The sequence below is a fragment of the Oryctolagus cuniculus genome, chromosome 12 (assembly GCF_051225735.1).
Source record: "Oryctolagus cuniculus isolate XC-2025 breed Fujian yellow rabbit chromosome 12, ASM5122573v1, whole genome shotgun sequence".
NCBI lineage: Eukaryota > Metazoa > Chordata > Mammalia > Lagomorpha > Leporidae > Oryctolagus > Oryctolagus cuniculus.
The window spans coordinates 107411927-107424196 of NC_142878.1; the positions used below are offsets into that span (position 1 = coordinate 107411927).

Genomic DNA, 12270 nt, shown 5'->3' on the forward strand with positions numbered 1-12270 from the left:
AGTCAGAGACTGGGCACCCGGGACTGTCCACCTGCACAGAGACAGCCGCCGGACGCCGACGTGTGCAGCGGCTTCCGGGTCAGCCAGGCCCAGGTGGAGTCTCAGCCTTGCCGCTGGCTGGCTGTGCGGCCCTGGGCCAGCTGCTTGCCCTCTCTGAGTCTCAGCTTCCCCACAGGGCTCCCAGGGCTGTGGTGAGGATCAAATGTGGTAACTCGCGGACACGCGTAGCCCTGGCCCGACGCCCGGGGCAGCCGGTGCGGCTCTCCTCCCTCCTGCCGGTCAGCGCCTGAGTCCCACACGGGTCCAGCCCACCCCAACCTTCTAGCTCTGGCTCTTGGGGGGCACAGGCGACGGCTCAAGTAACCCGGCTCCTGCATCCACGTGGGAGACTTGGATTCGCTGCCAGAGCCTGGGGCAGTGACGTGTGGGTGGGAGCGCTCTCCCCCAAAGCTCAAAAAGAAAGGAGGCGGAACCAGGGCTGTGCAGGCGCTGGGGTGACCCCTCCAAGGCTGTCCCTTCAAGCCACATGCCGTCTAAGGGCCGGCTTTGAGTCAGGAAAACGCCTCCTCTCCCTGCCCCGCGCCTCAGGCTGCAGCGTGGGCCCAGCGACACCTCAGGTGCCCTCCCCGCCTGCCAGACTTGGGGCGGGGCACCTGATGACCAGAACACCGCCGCCAAGGCCCCCCCCCCCCCGGCTCCTATGGCCCCGGCCGCAGTCCTCACCACGCAGAATGGAGCTGACGAAGGCCGATGAGAAATCACAGATGCGTTTGCAAATCCTGGCTTTGATTAACTGAAGGAAAACGGCTTCATTGTTGGCTGGGGATGGGCGCGGCGGCGTGGCGGGGACAGCCGGGCCCGCGACTTCCCACGGGAGCGCTGGTTGGAGTCCCAGCTGCCCAGCTCCGTTCCAGCTCCCTGCTGATGCACCTGAGAAGACAGAGGAAGATGGCTCAAATGCTTGGGCCTCCGCCCCCATGTGGGAGACCCGGATGGAGTCCTGGGTCCTGGCTTTAGCCTGGCCCCGCCCTGGCCGCTGCGGCCATTTAGGGAGTGAACCAGCAGATGGAGGGTCTCCGTCTCTGTAACTGTACCTTTCAAATAATTAAATCTTTTTTAAAAAAAATTTTTTTTTTTGACAGGCAGAGTGGACAGTGAGAGAGAGAGAGACAGAGAGAAAGGTCTTCCTTTTGCCGTTGGATCACCTTCCAATGGCCACCGCGGCTAGCGCACTGTGGCCGGCGCACCGCGCTGATCCGATGGCAGGAGCCAGGAGCCAGGTGCTTTTCCTGGTCTCCCATGGGGTGCAGGGCCCAAGCACTTGGGCCATCCTCCACTGCACTTCCCTGGCCACAGCAGAGAGCTGGCCTGGAAGAGGGGCAACTGGGACAGAATCCGGCACCCCGACCGGGACTAGAACCCGGTGTGCTGGCGCCGCAAGGTGGAGGATTAGCCTAGTGAGCCACGGCACCGGCCAAATAATTAAATCTTAAAAATATCGTCAGAACAGTCATCAGATGTGGTGGCTGAACAAAGTGAGGCCACAGGTGGAACTCGTGGCTGGGGCCTGTTTCCGTGACCGCGTCACCGATCACAGTGTGGGCCCACAGAGCCCCCCACCCTCCAGGGGGTGGGAGAGAAGGGAGGCGGAGGGGGGGGACACTCAGGCTGACTGGCGTGCAGGCAGGGGAGCAGACCACAGAGGGCATGGCCTCTCCCGCTCCCAGCAGGCCGGGGACTTCTCTAGGGACCCCTCTCCCCTTTGTCCCCACACCCTCTTCCCTCCCCCAGCCTGGCCCCTCTCAGATCCCAAAGCTGACCATCACCAGCGGTGCAGACCTACAGGTCACTCCCACGCACCTTGCAGCTGCGATGTGCGCGTGCGCAGAGGGCCCGCGGGGTCTGCAGGGAGCCAGGCTGTGCCCAGGCTGCGGCGTCTGCGAGGCCTGCCAGCGTGAGAAAATTGGATCGCGGCGATCATCTCCCTCCCGCCTCTGCCCCCACCCCGGGCCAGCCCCGCCCCGCCCACAGTGGGAATCCCAAGTGTGAGTTTCCTTGCCTGCGGCTGCTCCTGCCCACAGCTGGTGACCATGACTGCGGTTCTGGGCTCCTAAAGCAGGAAGCAGAGCCCAGGCTGGCTCCAAAGGCCGCGTGGGCTGCGGGGTCGGCGCGCTCCTCTCTGGGCAGCGAAGAATCCGAGGTTCACTCTGCAGGCGTGTGGATGCCAGAGGCCCTGGCCAATGTCCATGGTGCCGCTGCCGCTGCACAGCCCAGGTCAGGGAGGAGGTGGTCTCACCGGGAACCCCCTGGGAACGGCTCTGGGGCTCTCCCGGCTGCTTTCTCTGCGGGGTGCACAGTACTGCCCACAGGACTAAGTGACCCCCTGAAGAGCAGAACTCTGGTTCTCTCTGGCCTGTCCCACCCAGAAGAGGGCCCCCATCCTCTTGGGCACTCACACCCGCAGCTCGACGGCAACCCCAAGCCCAGTGCACCCAGCCCCGTCTGCCTCCGTCCTGGGGTCTGCCCTGCGGGAGCCAGGGGAGGGGCATTCTCTTGCTGCTCCAGCCGGGCCAGGGGACCGCAGCTGTGCCCTGCGGCCGGTGCTTTTTTCTGTTGCTGACCCTCCCTCCTGGGCCCAGGTGACACCGTGAGTTCCGGGGTGCGCCCCGGAGCAGAAGAGCTGCAGCCCCTGGCGGGAGGCGGTGACCACTAACAAGGCCGAGTGCAGGGTCTCTAAGCGCCCACCTTCATCCTCGCCACTGTGATAAGCAGGCAGCTGCCGCCAACACTGCTAGTCACTGCCCACTGCCTACACTGAAGCCAGGTGGCCTCCCGTCTCTGCCACTGAAGTGCCAGCCTTGGTGAGGGCCCTGCCTGCGACCGTGTCTTTAAGGACCAGGTCAAAGGCACGCGGATCCTGGCGAAGCTGCCTCCAGGCCCTGTGCCTGCCCAGGACAGAGGGGCAGCCAGCGGCAGCCAGCGGCGCCTCTCCAAATCCAGCGAGTGGGTGGCCTGCCACTAGGGGGCGGCCTCACGCAGCAAACCTGTAGTCTGCGGGCTGGGAACGGCCCACTGCCTTTTCTGAGATGAGAGAACAAGGCATCCCTGCCAGGAGGAGATAAGGCGCTGGGTGGCTAAACGCCGTCATCTCCCGCTGGATGGATGGGGTGTCCGCCCACGGCCATGGCTGCAAGCGTGGAACCGTCGCCAGGAGAACCAGCCAGGAGTCGGCTTGTCGTGTGTATGAAAATGAGTTTATTTACACAGTTACATGATGCCACGGAGTACACAGCAAAGTACCACAGCAAACCAGAGGGTGGCGCCCCGGTGGCCGAGGGGACTCTCGGGGGTGAGGGGGCAGGTGGAGAGGCGAGGCCCTGGGAAGCGGGGACGCGGAGGGACTGGAGGAGGGCTGTCGCGACTCGCATCGCCGGGGCGGCCACTTGGTCTCCGCCCGCAGACGAGCCCTCACCACTGTGTCCGCACGCACAGCACTCTCTGGAACTGGTGGGGGAAGGGATGCCCAGGGACTGTGTGCAGCGTTTCCTGGAGCAGTGTGGTTTAACCTTTCCGAAATGCTACCCTGAAGCCATCGGGCTGGCTCAACATTCAAGTCATCGTGGGTGCAGACACACACACACACACACGCACACACGCACACACACGCACGCACACGCACACCCCAACAGGCAAAGTGGGTTCTCTGGACTACAATAATATTCGTAGCAAAATATATAACTCTGTACTTCTGCTAGGTTAAAAAATTCCCGACCTCTTTTGATTCCCTGAAACTTTCTTGATTAGGGAAAAAATTAAAAAAAAAAAAAAAAAGCCCACAAGGGGGTGGGTGGGATGGGTCCAAGGTGAGAAGCTGGACCGTGGTGGGGGAGGGGAGACCCTCTGGGTGGGCCGTCCCAGGCGCGGGGCCCAGCTGCCCACCCCGGCGGGAAGCTGCCCCGGCGCCGCTGTAACAGCCTGTTCTGATCTCTCACGGCTGCGGGGTGGGGGCGCTGGGCGGCTGGGTAGCACCTGTGCGTTCTGGGCACGGAGGGATGGTGGTGACGGGCGGGGAATGCCTCTGCAGGAAGCTTTATAAACATGGTGCAGTTTGCTAAGAATGTCCCAAGGGCTGTTTAAACAAACTTATTGAAACTATCATGACCTCTAGTTTAAAAAAAACAAACAAACAAACAAGGAAAACCCTTCAGCTCTCGCTGTCACCGGGGTCCGGTGCTCCCCAGCTGAGGAGTGGCCGTGGCCGTGGCCGTGGCCGTGGCGGTGGCCGTGGCCAGGACTGCCGGGTAGCAGGAGAGGGCCGGTCTCTTCTCCCCAGTCCTGGAGGGCTGTCTGCTCAGGGTTTCATCATCATCTTCTACGTTTTTCTCTTAATTTACTGCATGGGCTTCTTAACGGACTTCTTAACAAGAAAGCAGGTGTTCTGAGGGTTTGAACACCCTGCCGCGGTCCGTGTGCCAGCTCCCTGCCCGTGGGCTTGGTCCCGGCACAGCTCATCGCTGCCGAAGCACCAGGACAGAGGCTGTTTCTTTGGTATAATCTCTACCTAGCGGCTTGCACTGCAGCTCCTCGGACCTCCCTGGGGACCCCGGTTCTGGCCCACGGAGCCCACTCCCAGAGCTCGGCAGGCACGGGCAGCTGGACTTGGGCGCACACATCAGCTGGAGCGGCCCCTCGGTCCGGCCTCGCACAGCACTGCAGGCCTTGGGGAAGGAGCTTCAGTGAGGTAAAACTAACATTCCAGCCTCGTGGGCAGCCGTGCTGCGGCTCATCAGGCTGGACCGGCACGTCCAACCCTCCACAGCCAGCGAGGGGCGTGGAAGTGGGGCCCTGCGGCCCTCCGGACAGCTGGAGCCGCGAGAAACAGGCGGGGCTAGGCCTGGCCAGCATCTCCTCGGCCCCCTGCTGGCGGGACAGGGAACAGGTCCTAACCAGGGCACAACCAAAGGCCGGGCACTCCTGAGACCAGAGCAAGAATGACCTACATGTGGGAAGCTGCCCGGTGCCACGCAGTGCGTCCCAGGGGTCTCACCTGGGAATTACACGGCACTGGGAACTCGACAGGACAGCTTTAGTTTGACTCCCATAAGTGTCGTGAATGTTCCTCAGGCCTCGGGTGCCTTGGCTGTGGCCCTCCGTGGTCATGAACCGACTCGGAGTTTGGCAGGAACACAGGTCCCCTAATCTGATGGCGTTCAGCCCCCACGGGAGCAGGTGGGGCCGCCGGGTGCCCGGGCTGCCCTCTGCCTCATCCAGCTCACCTTCTGAGGGCACGCCCTGGACCTCACTGCCGCCGTGCTGGCCTCCAGTTCAGACCTGGCCCCGGAGCCGGCGGGGCTCATCCTGGGCTCTGGTGCTGAGGTCCCACAGGTTACTGCGACCTCTCGGATCAGCCCCGGGCCTCCCATCGGCGCCTGGAGACCCGAGGGCCTCCCCGGCACGGCGTCAGGAGCTGCTCACGGCCCCGTGTCCCCCTGCCTGCAGGGCCGGGCGCCGCCCATTAAGGGCTGGCTCTGGGCGACTCGGGCCACCGGCCACCTGCGAAGCACCTGAGTGTGGCCGAGGCTGCCCAGGCCCAGGGGGCTAAGGAAAGTGCCAGTGTGGGCTTCAGTGCTCAGACTCTCGATATAAACCCAAGGAGCTACAGGACAGACTTCAGCAGCAGAGACAAGAACGCCGATCGCTCTGGAAGACAGTAGCTCAGTGTTACTCGAGGAAACTGTAAGCCTGTGCTAGTTGCAATCCAGAACTCACACGAGCGTGCTTCTGGGACACGTGTGGGTGGACAGCGGGGGAAGCAGGATTCCTCCCGCGTCAAAGAATGAATTCAAAGTCCCCACGGCAGTGTAAATGGAGAGGGAACCACCTGTGCTGTGTGTGGCTGAGCCCCACCCCCCGGGGAAGCAGTCTGAGGACCGTCCCTGGCGCTCCCCACCGTCGTTCTGCGCCCACCACCCAGAGAAAAACCCGCGCGAGGCCCCTCTCTGACCGGCTGGCGCTCGTCTTTCGCCCCTGCCAAGCGTGCATACAGAAGCAGTGCTAGCCGGCCGTGGCTGTGGCTGTGGCTGTGGCTGTGGCTGTGGCTGTGGCGAGCAGGGGTGCTCGGTGGACAGTGCGCTTCGATAAGGTGGGGAGGGGGCCGTGCTGCTTCTCCTGGAGGGTTAAAATGAAGACTGGAGACGAGTCTTAGATAAAAAACGAAAACAGAGACATGCCTGGAAACATAACCAACGGAGGGGCCAGGGCACGTTCTGCATTAACTGCGTCACCACATTCGAATTTATGTGGCCAAGGCACCGCGAGAGTGACAGGGAGAACGGCTGCGGGGGCGGGCCAGGGGCTGGGCGGCCAGGCAGGGAGTGCAGTGCACGTGGGCTGTGCCACAGCGAGCCCCGCCCCAGCCTGCTGGCAATGACACAGCCACGCCACAGCCGCGCCGGGGCACAGCGCCGCGCCAGCTCTGCAGCCATCCCCGGGGGCAGAGCCTCGCATCCGGCGACAGGAGGCGGAACTCTGCGGGCCGACCAGCCCTCTTGGCTGGGAGTCCCCACTGCTGGCCAGGCCAGGACGTGCTCCACGGTGGGGCCTCACACGGCCGCTTCCCCGACAGACAGAAGAGCACAGGGAAATACATTCTTCTCCTTCCTTGCATGCTCTCTGACGCAGGGCAATCGCACCAAAGGCCGTGAAAAACGCACCGGAGGCCGGAAGACGGCGTGGTCCGCCTCGGCTCGCAGGAAACCCCGCGCTGGTGGACAGGGCGCCGGGGCTCGCCCGCCGCTGGGCGCACAGTCTGTGAAGCCCGCCACAGGTTGCTGCCCCGGAGGCCTGGCCCCTGCTCCCGGCACGCGTGCAAGCGTGCGCGCACACACGCGAACACACACGCCGTGCTTGAGCGACTCTTGGGATTTCAAGGCTGAAGTAAACAGATAGTCACAGTTTTGAATAAGACAAGCACAGCAGTGTGTGTACACACGCACGCACACACACACACACGCACACACACACACACGCACACACACACACACCCGGGTAGAAGGGACACTTGTCTCAGCGCTAATATGTGCCAAGGGGCGCAGGAGGGGGTTCCCGTAGCTCTCGCTTCGGGTGAAGTTGCAGCTAAACCACCGTCACGTGCAGCTGTCCAAGGCCACACTCAGATTGCACATGGATCTGCAGGCAGGGCCGTGGCGCTCGGCCCGCCCCCAGCCGTCCTCCACGGCCACCAGGGAGTCAAAGCAGCAGCCTGCTCCCCGCCGCCCGGTCACCCCCCAGCCGGGCCGCCTGCCCTGCAGGGGGATCTCAGCGCTCGGCCGCTTCATTCGGCGCTGTTCTCTATAGCCCTAGGTAGACCAGTTAACACTGGCAACGGACAGCAGGAAGCCGGCCAATGACTGCCTGGGGCGGGGGAAGCCCTGGTCCAGGCCCCAGCAGCCCCGGCTGCCAAGGCTGCCAGCTCTGCCAGCCAGCAAGGAACGGCACTTTGGGCTCTGTTCCCCGCGGGCCCCTGAAGAAGGGCGCCCGTGACCCACCACCTCCTCACATCCCACCGGCTGTTTCGAGGCCCTGAATTGCACCCCACCCCGCGGAGGCACCGGGCCAGCTGTGCCGGGCCACAGGTGCCTGAGAAACGCACACTTCCCCGACACAGGTGGACAGACCCGGGGAAGGAGGCCTGGCAGTGACAGTGCCGGGGAGGGGGCTCCCAGGGCCGGCCTCTGTGTGCAAGACACACACTTCCGGACGCCAGAGGCGACCCGAGGGTGGGACTCTCGCCTGGTCCCTCTGCCACCTGCTAATCAGAGGCTATGGGAAGGGCACAGGGAACCAGGGGCTGACGCTCTGCCTGGTCCTAGAGTCGAGGCGGGGACACCGGAGTGGAGGGGTCTGCTGTCACTCCTACGGATGTCTCTCGCCAGCGGGAATAAATACTTGGTGCTGACAAAGAGACGCGCTCTTCACACTCCAGGAGGAACTGGACGCAGCCTGGAACATGCGAGTCACCTCCTGCCCGCGTCCCGGTGGGGGAGGGGGCACAAGGATGGAGCAGGCCCCGGGGGCCGGCAGGTGCACGTCCAGACAGCTGACCCAGCTTTCACCCGGCACGGACTCGTTTGTTCGGGGACGGAGACGGGAGGGTTGTCCGTCCGTCCGTCTGTCTGTCTGTAATTCTGTGAGTACGAGGGAGGAGGAGGAGTGTCAGAACATGAAGAAGGTGAAAAGGTAGAAAAAGCAGCATCCGGGTGGCATTAACGGTGTTGCAGGATCTTCACGATGCAGCCGAGGGAGTCTGTGGTGGCGAAGGCCAAGTACTGCGCGCACAGCCAGTCCTCGAGGCTCACGCCGGCCTCCCTGTCCAGCGACTTCTCTGCGAACTTGATCATCAGCAGCGTCCGCTTGATGTCCAGCCAGTTCTGGAGCAGCGCGCTCCTCTGCGCCAGGCTCGGGGAGGCGCTGAGCGTCTGGAAGAGATCCTCCCGGGGGCCCCAGAGCAGACACTGCAGGATGCCTTTGGCGTCGGAGATGAGGATCCGCTCGGAAGGGTTGGGGTTCAGGAGGCAGCTGGCCAGCTGCTGCAGGCCCCGCGAGTAGTGGGAGCGCAGCGGGATGCGTGGCAGGTCCGCCCGCGTGTACTCCTTCTCCTTCAGCTCGGGGTGCTCGTCGAAGGGGTTGGGCAGGTGCAGCATCTCATAGATGAGGATGCCGGTCTGGAACTCGTCGCACTTCTTGTACTGGGTGGCCGTGATGATCTCCGGGGCCAGGCGCGACTGGTCCCGGAGGATGTCGGGGTCCACCAGGTGGCTCTTCTGCTTGGCCTGCGAGAAGTTGCTCACGAGGAGGCGCGTGGGACAAGACGAGGCGGGGCCGGGCTCCGCGGGCCCCGGGCCCCCCGGCTGGTAGTGGACAAGCAGCAGGTTCTCCAGCCGAAGGTCGCAGTGAGTGACGTGGTAGGGCTTGAGGTGCTCGAGGCCAGAGCAGAGCTGTAAGAGCAGCAGGCACACCTGCCTCTCGTACACATCCGGGCTTTTCCCGTGGTGGGCCAGAGAGTCCCGCACGAAGTCGGCCACGGTGAGGTGGGGGACCTCCCGGGTGATGACCACGACGTGGCTTCTCTGCCGCCGGCCCGCACCGCCCTGGCCCTCCTTCCGGGACGCCTCTGTTTCGGAGCACGGCTCTGGGGGTGTGCCGCCGGTCCCCCCTTCCGCCCCTGCTCCATTCTCTTCCACTTCGTCGTCTTCCTTTCCAGGGGCATCGGGGTCCTCCCAGGGAAGCAGCCGGCTGGGGACCTCGGCCAGGAAGTGGCCGCAGTCCTGCTGGATGTTAAAATGGACGGCCAGGCTCTGCCGGACGGCCAGGCTGTGATAATACTGCTGGGACTCTTTAGCCTTGCTCTTACAGATCTGGAGGGAGAAAGCAGATAACTCCAATTAAACTTCACACTTCCACAAGCTGGCTTCCGATGCGCCCAACAGGCGTCACGGGAGGGGGACTGCTTGTGGGGGCAAACGCCGAGAGCTTCAGAATGGCTCTCGGCAGGCCGGGGCACCTGCTTGGAGCCGGAAGCGTCTCAGAGTTCAAGGTTTCCTGCATTTTGGATATTCGCACCGACTTTTCCAAATGAGCATCCCTAACCCAGAAACCCAGAACTTTTTAGGCAGCGAATTTCAGATTTTGGAGCATCTCGGGTTTGGATTTTCGGATTAGGGATGCTCAGCCAGTAACCGTCCTTCCCGCCGTGCGTCTGGGTGCCAGGCTGTGCTGTCTGAGCCCTTTCTGCTCTCTCTCTGGTCCTCTCGCTCGCCCTTCACCGGAGCCCGAGGATCTGAGAACCAAGAGGAAAGCAGCCTGAGGTTATTCCTTTAGGAACCCAAGTCTGTCTGACGCCAAAGCTCACTCTTTCCACCACACTCTGCACCTTGTCTAGGAAGCAGGACAGAGACAAGAGAGCTGCTCGGGCTGGCACAGTGGCGCAGCAGCTAAGCCTCCATTTGCAGTGCCGGCATCCCATATGGGTGCTGGTTTGAGTCCCGGCTGCTCCACTTCCGATCCAGCTCTGTGCTGTGGCCTGGGAGAGCAGTGGAAGATGGCCCAAGTCCTTGGGCCCCTGCACCCACGTGGGAGACCTGGAGGAAGCTGTTGTGGCCATGTGGGGAGTGATCCAGTGGATGGAAGAGCTTCCTCTCTGTCTCTCCCTCTCTATAACTCTATCTCAAATAAATCAATAGAATCTTTAGAAAGAGAGGGCGAGCTGCTCACCCATTTCTGTGGAGGTCACAGCCCACGGCCACACAGGGCCGACAAATGCCTCTCCATGTCCGCCAGAGTCCCTCATTCACTACCGGTCACCCTCTGGGTCAAACTTCTCGTTGGCCGGGTCAGCTGGGGGCTCTCGAGACGTCCCCGGGAAGGACAGAGTGGTGGCCGCAGCTCCCTGGCAGGGTGGAGTGAGCGAATCCGTGGTCTGCCCCAGGGAGAGCACGGCCACCATTTTAGCAGCAGCATTCTGAGTTCTAGGCTTGTTTTTCTTTTTTTAAACAGGTCTCATTAACACCCCAAACTCACGCAATAAGACCTTTCAAGAAAGAACTCGGGGTGGGGTGGGGGACCTGTGTGACCACACGGGTTCGTCAGCAGCTGTACACACTGTAACAGACTCTGTTTGTGGTCCTGGTGGGTTAGAAGGCAAACAGCAGGTGACAGAGCAGGATCAGACGAGCTTAGTGTCAGGAGAGAGGCTGGCGAGCGGAGCTTCAGCCTCTGGCGCTCGTGCACAGTGGAGGGGCCAGGGCAGGCTCACCGCAGGCCTGCTCAGCCAGGCCCCGGTCTCGGCTTCCTCCACCCCCTCCTCCGGGTGGGAGCCCACCGCGCATCCTGCAGATACCGGGTCTCCCAGCAACGAGCGCCCTGTGGAGCTGACGCTGTCTGACTCTTACTTGAACGGTAAGATGGAAAAGCATTTCAGCCAAGTGTGTCCTAGCTATTTTTACCTAAAAAGAAAAATGGATGTTTTCTTAGGGGGATGCAGATGGGGCCCCCGTTCTGAGAAACACTGTGCTCTGATTTCCATTCATTTAACAAAACACAGCAAAACGCTAAGAACCAAAGGAGTCACCAGACATAGAAACACCTCTCTCTCTCTCTCTCTCTCCCTCTCCCTCTCTCTCTGCTGTTTTTATTACAGTTAAAAGGACATGATCAGGGCCATGGAAATACGGACGTGTGTATCTGTCAACCATCCATCCATCCGTCTATCCATCCATCCAGAGTTCAGAAAACAAGTTCCTTCAAGTCTCCCTCCACCTACCCAATCAGTGAGCATCCACCTAGCATCTCTTTGAAGCAAACTTCTGGACTTGAGACAGATGTTCCTAAGCTGGGTTCAAGTTCAAATGTATCTTTTGGAAAACATTACCTTTGGAAAGCTCTCAAAATCTTATATTGCATATTTATGTGTCACCAGGCATTTAAAAGTCCTATTTTATTTGAAAAACCAGTCATCATTTAGTTAGGTAAGTGTCGCTCCCCCTCTTCGTGGAGGAGCAACACAGGACCCTGCGCTGTTCTTTCGTCTGCTCGGCCCTCCCCGGGTTTGCTGCTGGTTCTTCCCGGGTTGGCTACTATCCCTTCCACCTCCGTGGAAGGGCAGTTCCCCCTGGCCACATTCCCCACTTCCGCGGGGGAGCGGCACACCACCGGCCGGCTCTCTCGGAGGCTGCACAGGTGTTCCTCTTAGATGTTCCCCATAGATGTTCCTGGTGCATGCCGTCTCTCTCCTCCTTTATAGTCCTCCTCCGCCAATCCTAACTCGGCTGCCCACACGCCGAGTACGCTGCTCTCCTTCAATCAGGAGCAGGTCCTGCAGCTTGTCAAGTTGGTGAGAGGCAGCTGGGTAGAAGCTGTTGCCTCCTCTCCCAGCGCCATATTGTGGGAGAGCAGATGCATAGAATAAGTCTTAATTCCAGTAACTCAGTCTAGTCCGGTTTGCTCCCCACAGATCCCCCTTTCTTTTTATTTTTGGCGTTGATACGCGCCTGTCTTCGGTGTCCCGCGGCACACACTCTGCTCTACTTGCTAGAGTTGCCACAGGCTCTTACAAGTCCTATCAATCAGGAAAACCGAATCCGGGTCCTCTCTTCGCCATGTTGTGAGGAGGTTTTTAGGCGCTGATGCGTGCCTGTGTTCGGTGCCCTGCAGCGCATGCTCTGGTCGAGCCTGCAGGGGCTTACAAGCCCTAACAATCAGGCAAACCGAATC

The 12270-nt window shown here is 61.5% G+C and overlaps 1 protein-coding gene across 11 annotated transcripts in view; it reads right to left on the bottom strand.

Annotated features, from left to right (window-relative positions):
• Window positions 1-3235: 3235 nt before the first annotated feature.
• PEAK1 (pseudopodium enriched atypical kinase 1) overlaps window positions 3236-12270 on the bottom strand; it is a 346647-nt gene continuing 337612 nt past the window's right edge. For all 11 annotated transcript variants that reach the window (XM_051834588.3, XM_089310835.1, XM_051834591.3 and 8 more), the window contains one exon: window positions 3236-9416. In XM_051834588.3, coding sequence (XP_051690548.3) covers window positions 8265-9416 — 1152 coding nt within the window. In that variant the 3' untranslated portion in view covers window positions 3236-8264. The remainder of the gene's footprint in view (window positions 9417-12270) is intronic.